The sequence below is a fragment of the Cyprinus carpio genome, unplaced genomic scaffold (assembly GCF_018340385.1).
Source record: "Cyprinus carpio isolate SPL01 unplaced genomic scaffold, ASM1834038v1 S000006809, whole genome shotgun sequence".
Taxonomy (NCBI): domain Eukaryota; kingdom Metazoa; phylum Chordata; class Actinopteri; order Cypriniformes; family Cyprinidae; genus Cyprinus; species Cyprinus carpio.
In genome coordinates, this window is record NW_024879395.1 from 887,934 (window position 1) to 896,058 (window position 8,125).

Sequence of the window (8,125 nt, forward strand, 5' to 3'; positions counted from 1 at the left end):
TGTGATCGCCGGTGATATTTTATTTTGCAACGCCTTTCCTTGTGTGTTTTGGCCAACGTGAATTACCGTAGATGCTCTTACCGCGCACATGTTTGATATATTTGCTTCCCGGCAAATAAATAATAATAAAAAAATAAAAGTAATAAAATCAAGAGCCAGATCACGTACACTGTTAATATTGGATATTGTAATATCAGCGTCAGGTAAGATTAACTCAGTTACATAATGTTTTAATTACAGATGTACCTTTTATGAAAATTAAACCTGGGTTTAGCCTACTACATAAAAACTAATTAAACTGAATGGCTAGTATAGCAAAACCAAAAGTGTAATAATACTAATGGTAATCGATGCATATAACGTTAGAGTTTTTAGTATTTATTGTGTAATAATACTAATGGTAATCGATGCATATAACGTTAGTCATTCGGAATGCACTCATACAGAACGCGTGATCTCTGTGACGCCCAGATGCACAAAACCGACCCTCCCACCTCTGTAATAAACACGAAGATGTTAGTCCCGTCTGAATTGGTACATGAAAATCGCAGACGTCAGGTGGTAAGAATCGAAACTCAAACGTAGTTTAGAAAACTAGTCCCGTCCGAATAGTGCTTTAATACAACCTATGAGTTTTGGATCTACCTAGATACACATTACAGTTGTGTAAAAAGCCAGTGATAAGAAAAAAAAAAATGTCACGCACATAAAATGATTGGACGAGCAGCTGTAGAAATATGTTTTATGTGCATGAGAGGAAACCTCTGCCATCCGTTTTTGACCTCTGTTTTTGTGGCTTCTTTTATTCTTTTACTCTCATTCTTATTTTAATAAAAAGTCAATTTGAGTGTGTGGAACTGACATCTAACTACACCAGGACTGAGTCTCTTGGACTGCAACAGCATAAGAAGACTGCATAAGTGTGCATAAGAAGACTGAGGTTCGAAGCTCTTCCTTTTGTTCTTTCTTACTAGGAGGTTAAAAGTTATTTAATTTTTGTAAATATCTGCATAGTAATTGCAACTAGAAAAAAAAAGTTTGAGACAAACTTTAAGTTGGCTTGAGAAAGCCTGAGCAGAAAGTTTAAAGAAGTTAGAAGTTTAACGTAGTTTAAAGTTAGATTGATAGATTAGTTGAAAGAAAGATATATTAGTTAGAAAGAATGATAGATAGATTAGTTAAAAAATGCATTTTTCTAGCATGATTAGCATGTCGTTAGTATGTTGTTAGCGTGATTAACATGTTGCTAGCATGTTTCTAGCATGATTAGCATGTTGCTAGCATTTTTCTAGCATGTTGTTAGCATTACTAGCATGTTGCTAGTATATTTCTAGCATGATTAGCATTCGACTAGCATGTTTCTAGCATGATTAGCATGTTGCTAGCATGTTTCTAGCATGATTATCTTTGTGACTAGCATTATTAGCAAATAACATGAATAACATGACTATAACATTTCTATAACAAGCATATCACTACCATCATTATCATATCACTATCATCATTCTACCATCATTATCATCTAACAAGCATATCGTTAGCATGACTAGCATGTTGCTAGTATATTTCTAACATGATTAGCATTCGACTAGCATGTTGCTAGCATGTTTCTTAGAAAATATTAGAAGATAGATAGATAGATAGAAACAGTCAGATAGATAGACCGATAGAAAGAAAGGAAGAAAGAAAGCAAGAAAATCTTGGGGCTTCAGGGAGTTTAGATTTGAATTTTTGGCTTGTGCACTAATGGGCCACCGTAGTCTTGGCTCAATTTGAGCACTCTGCAATGTAAGTTTATGGGGTTTTTATGATTTTTAATATTAATTTTAAGAAAACTGAAAGTCAAATCAGTCTGAAAAGATATAGCACACCAAGTCAGAACAGTCTGAAAGTCTGACCCGAGTTTGGAGTTTGTAGAGTTAAAGCTCTAGGAGGAGTTAGAGTTGCAAGATTTTAGGTCAGAAGAATAATAATAAGAAGTTTAAATACGATATCAGTAAGTTGGCTTTCTCAAGCCAACTTAATGACAGTAACATTTTAGAAATTAAGTTGTTTTTTTTACTTTGTTGATTACTTTTTCAAGTGTGTTAGGGGTGTTCCAGAAAGCAAGGTTAACTTGTACTTTTACCCCTGTACTTTATCAGAGTATTTTTTATTTTGGAAAACTTAATTTCAAATGCATTCTGCAGCATTCCAAAACATTGTCAGCACACTTAATATGGGACACCAAGTGTGATCTTCCTAAGCTAACAATGTTTTTAGCAAAGCTCTCCCTAAGGGGTTCCCAAACTTTTAAGCCCGCGACCCCCATGATAAATGCGGACAGCCCTGAGACTAGAAAATGAATGATGTGTTTATGTTATGTAATTGCAGTACAAACTACAAACCCAGAGGTAAACTAGTAGTGGACTCAAAGTTTAAACTTAAAAGTATACTTTTATATAATAGAAAGTGGGACAATTTAGTCCCATAGGAGTATTGAAACAGTACACTTACAAGTATACTAATTGAACTTTACTTAAGTATACTTAGTAAAATAAACTTGAAGTATACTACTTTTTCGTAAGGGGTAGTATCTTGGTTTGGGCTTATTTTGCATCTGGGCCAGGACGACTTACCATCATTGATGGAACAATAGATTCTGAATTATACCAGCAAATTCTAAAGTAAAATGTCAGGACATCTGTCTGAGAACTGAATCTCAAGAAAAAATGGGTCATGCAGCAAGACAACCACCCCAAGCACACAAGTCATTTCACCAAAGAATGATTAAAGAAGAACAAAGTAAAAAAATTTTGGAATGGGCAAGTCAGTGACTAGACCTTGATTCAACTGAAATTTTGTGGAAGGACCTGAAGCAAGCAGTTCATAGGAGGAAACCCACTGACATCCCAGAGTTGAAGCAAAAACTAATACAAGATTTTGTGCAGGACTGATCAGCAGTTACAAGAAACATTACCTAAAGTTATTGCTGCAAAAGGGTGTCAGACCAGATAATGAAAACTAAGATTCACATACTTTTGCACCGCACAGATATGTAACAGTGGATCATTTCTCTCTCTCTCTCGCTCTCGCTCTCTCTCTCTCTCTCTCTCTCTCTCGCTCTCGCTCTCTCTCTCAAATCATATGTTTAGGGGCAGGGGGTAAAATACATTACCAAGAGTCAAGTCAGACATTTGACAGTTATAATATAATAGTGTTCTCATTATAATGTTATGTATTTGACACTCCCAGTCATAGTTATTAATATTCAGCATTGTTGTTTGTCCTGCTTTCGCTCCGCACTTAAGGGATAATCACTGTAGTAGGCCTACTACAATAAAACGCTTTACTGCAGCGCAACTCAACCAATTGCATCTTATATGAGAAACTGGCTGAAATGTTTTGAAATTACCCTACCTGATCAAAAAAATATTTCTTTCACTCTGCCTGTGTCAATTTGAGACTTGCTAAAGATTTAAATTGCTCCTACCAAGATGCTCCTCTGTCAGTCACGGATTATGGAAAGTGAAACTTAAATCTATAGGGGTGGTTGGATTTATTCACATATACATATATATACTGTATATGTATGTGTGTGTATATGTGTGCATAACTGATGATGGGCCATTGGATTATTAGAAAAATATTGCACACCAGAGGTGGTGACACCTTGGCTGTGCTTTATTGCTCTAATAATTCAATGGTCCAGTGTCAATTATTCTGCTTATACTATGGTTGCCACACCTCAAGACATCGATCAGATGAGATATTTCAAGGCATTTGTCCAGTTTTGTACTTAAAACGCTATTGTGAGTAGGGTTAATTTCTTCCACATCTCATCCAACGCCTCCTTTGTTAATTCCAAAACATAATTTTAGACCTAATTATGGCGAATTGAGCTGTTGATAGCAGAAAAATGCAGTTATTAACTTTATTAAAGAGAGAGAGAGAGAGAGAGCTTGGGGATTACCTCTCTGGTGGCAGTGTCCCTACTAATAGTAAGCATGTTTCCACTACAGATTTGTGCAAAACTTTGTTGATATTTTGAAGAAAGTATTGCCAAATGATGACGTTTTCATTAACCAATGTTATACGAACGTAACCTAATGCCTCTCACGATAAGTCATGGAAACGGATGACTGACATTTGGTGGGATTTTGCAAAACTTACTTGTTTCCAAAAGGCGTATTTTCAATTCACAATTTTAATTTGCACAATTTGAAGGGTAATGGATATGTAGTACTGAAACTTTAAGTTCATTTTCTTCATGTACAGTGCCCTTACGTCGCTTGTGAGAGATGTCATGTAGCTTTTGCTAAACTATTTTACTGATAAAATCGTTAGAGTAGCGCTAATGTCATTAGAGCATGTATTATGTTTCCGTGTGCGAGTCTGTAAGGGAGAGAGACTGGAATAAAGTTGGCTTGACATTGGAAGTTCGATATTCTCAAATTTAGAGACAGTCTCTAAAGTTACATGCAATATTGGTATAAACTTTTATATCATCAATACCATCTGAGCAGAATGATTTACAGTCATAAAAACCTGTTCATTTAGGTGTCAACTACAATGTACACCATGTACATTTTTTATATTTATTAATATAAACTGTAATTCATTCGTTACAAAATGAAATTTTTTCAGTACCGAATGAGCTCAAACGCAAATTTAAAGCTCAATATAATTTGAGGACAAATATAAACACCTTTTACATTTTTGGTATCTGTTAACTGTAACTCAAATGTAAAAATTGCTATGTTTCACTACCGAATGGGCTCAAACACAAAGTATATAATAATTTAAAGCTCAATAGCACTTGAGCAGTACGGCTTACAGTCATAAAACAAGCTATGAAGTGTTCATCTATGTGTCAGTTATACTGCACTCCTTTTACATGTTTGATATTTATTAAAATAAACTGAGAATCGTATGTAAAATGTGCTACTGAGCTTTAAATTTGCATTTGAGCCCATTCTGTTGTGAAAAAGTTGCATATTTTACATGTGATTTTCAGTTTATAAATATCAAAAATGTAAAAGGTGTGCATTATAGTTGACACCTAAATGAACAGTTTGCAATTGTTTTTATGACTGTAAGTCATTCTCCTCAAATACTATTGATGTTAGAAAAGTGTATAACAATATCGCATGTAACTTTAGAGACGGTCCATAAATTAGCGAATATCGCATGTCCATCATCACCCTAACTTTATGCCAGAGGGAGAAAGAGCGGCAGAAGTAGAGTACATGATTTACGTACATGATTTACGTACATAACAAATCGTAATTGTGTGGCAAAACTTCATGGTTGAAGATGATCAGGTAACCGTTCATATGAATCACATGCAATTACTTTACCCACCCTGTTAAAATCCTCTTTGTAATCGTTTATCGTCCCCCAGGTCAACTGGGAAAATTCTTGGAGGAGTTGGATGTGTTACTATCAAGCTTTCCTGAGGATGGTAATCCTCTGGTACTGCTCGTGACTTCACTAGTGACTTCACAAACTCACTAGTTCAAACTTATGCGCCCTCCAGAAGCTTGCATTCTGCAAGTGTACGATACCTTGTGGTGCCATCCCAAATAAGTTCAAAATCACTCTCACAGACCTTTTCCTGGACTGTGCCCAGCTGGTGGAATGACCTCCCGATCTCAATTCGAACAGCGGAGTCTTTACTCATTTTCAAAAAACATCTAAAGGCTCACCTTTTTCACCAGCACTTACCAACTAATACTAGCACTTACCTTACCTTTTCATTTCTTTTCTTTTCAAAAACAGCTACGTAATTCTGTGCTAGATTAACAGATACTTGTCTTGGCAATTGTATACTGTTGTTCTCTCGCTGGTCTCCTGGGTTCTGTTGTTCTCATTTGTAAGTCTCTTTGGATAAAAGTGTCTGCTAAATGATTAATTGTAAATGTAAAACATGGAAATGTTCTGTCGTTTTTAACTTGTTGCTTAAAGGCACCATGTAATCAATTTTAAATTATAATTTTTTTAATGGAATACCGCAGTGTTTATTATAAATCATTTATACATGCACTTCACTATTTTTGTAAAATTCTTGTGCCATCGTAATCTTTAATCAATAAACTTAGGCATGTTTTGTGCCATTGTTTGTCCTCGTCGTCATCTTCCTCAATAGATAAAACATTTCTTCATGCTAGGGTGTCGCCGGATGCTGCAAACTGGCATTCAGATCTGCCTCCATTTTGTTAGCAATGCCCGAACCACCAAAAAAAAAATCACGTTTCATGCTGATCTTAATTTAATATATTTATGTGTCTAAGTAGTGTCGTAGTGGGTTTTGGAACATAAATATATTAAATTAAGATCAGCATATAACGATAGAAAAAGTAGTGTCGTAGTGGGTTTTGGATATTTTGCTGCTTTGAAATAACCACAAAGCTATAATAATGCTAGAGATGTATATTTATATTTAGATCAGTGGAAATAACTGAAATTATTCGGCGAAGTGATATGGGCATGTAATGCGGTCAAGAGCTGCCTGGAACTACATTTGCCATGCGTTTCCCTGAATATTATCGCCTTAGAACGTTCATCGGCCAATCAGATTCAAGCATTCAACCGGGGCTGTTGTATGCTTGAAACTGATTGGCTGATGAACGATCTAAGGTGATACATTAAGTAATTCCATTGGTAGTTGAGAGGATCAATTTTCTCACATTTCCTGAAACCTATATTTCTTAAAACTATATATTAAAAAAAAAAAAAAACTCAAACGTTAAAGAAAAATCAAACTCTCTCTTCAAAACTAAATTAGAACTTTAAGATAATTCAGACTTTAGTTTCAAATGGCTCACAATTCAATTCATGTTCATTTTTGTGTAAAGTTTTTCACAATACATATAATTTCAAACCAACTTTACAGAAAATGCCTGTTTCAGTTATACATTGCCATTGGGCCCTAATGAACAGGGAATGTATTATAAATAAAGAAATCTCTTTTAAATCACTCTGAGTTCCAGGGAATAGCATGCTTAATTTGTATTTTTTTTTTAAATCAACTTGTGTGAAACAGAAATATTATAGTTTTGAGATTTGTTGTTGTTGTTGTTGTTGTTGTCTGACAAATTACGTTGTGCTTTATAGAATATTATACTGGATGTTAATGTCTAAGCAATTCAGAATCACTGTCAATAATGTCCTGAATATTATTTCTGACATTGCAGAAATACAGCTCAGCAAAGGACAAGTACAATGGGAGGTAAGAAATAAAAGTGTTAATAAAATAAAGGCTACAATTAAATCTGTTTCATAATTTGCAAATATGCATGTTTTAAAATAAATAAATCTGTACAATACTCTTCAATAACCAGAGATTCTTTTTCAAATAGAGTCTAAACCTGCAAGAAAATTTGCACTTCTTGGAAAAACAGGAGATGGCAAAAGCAGCGCTGGAAATACAATTTTAGGTGAACAAAGATTCAAAACTGAATCTTCACCTCAATCTATAACAGCTGAATGTACAACAGGAGCTGGGGTGGTTTGTGGAAGAAGAGTCACAGTTATTGACACACGTCTGAAGGATGAGTACATCAAAACTGAGATCATTCGATCCGTTATTGAATGTGCTCCAGCTGTTGATGCCTTAGTCATCGTTCTAAAAGTTGAAAGGTACACAAGTCAAGAAATAGCGATTCTGGATAAAATTGTTGAGTATTGTGGAGAGGATACTTTTAAACATGCAGTGATTTTATTTACTCATGGTGAAGAACTAGAGGGTCAAACAATCAAAGAATTTGTTCAGAAAAATCCAAAGCTACAGGAGCTTGCTGATAAATGTGGAGGTCGCTGTCACGTCATTGACAATAAACACTGGAATGACTGTCATTTAGGGTACAGGAGCAACAAGTTTCAGGTGAAAAATCTGCTGGACACCATCGACAAGATGGTGGAAAAGAATGGCCCCTACACCAATGATCTGATGTTAAATGTAGAGGAAGAAATTCAAGAGGAGATGAATAGTATGCTCATAGTTAATTTGTCTACAGAAGAAAAGCGAGAAGTAGCAAAGAAGATTGTCCTTAAAAAAATTCTTATTAGGTCTGTAGGAGTGGCTACAGGAAAACTGAATATAAAATATCAGTGCAAACAGCATCAGGAGCTGCAGCAACAGTAG

General features: G+C 35.1%; 1 protein-coding gene across 1 annotated transcript; it reads left to right on the forward strand.

Annotated features, from left to right (window-relative positions):
• The first annotated feature begins 424 nt into the window (after window positions 1-424).
• On the forward strand, window positions 425-8,125 carry LOC122144957 (GTPase IMAP family member 2-like). Its single transcript, XM_042756184.1, has 3 exons — window positions 425-940; window positions 7,176-7,210; window positions 7,341-8,125. Exons 2-3 carry the CDS (start codon window positions 7,204-7,206, stop codon window positions 8,123-8,125), a joined length of 792 nt encoding a protein of 263 aa, XP_042612118.1. The 5' UTR covers window positions 425-940; window positions 7,176-7,203.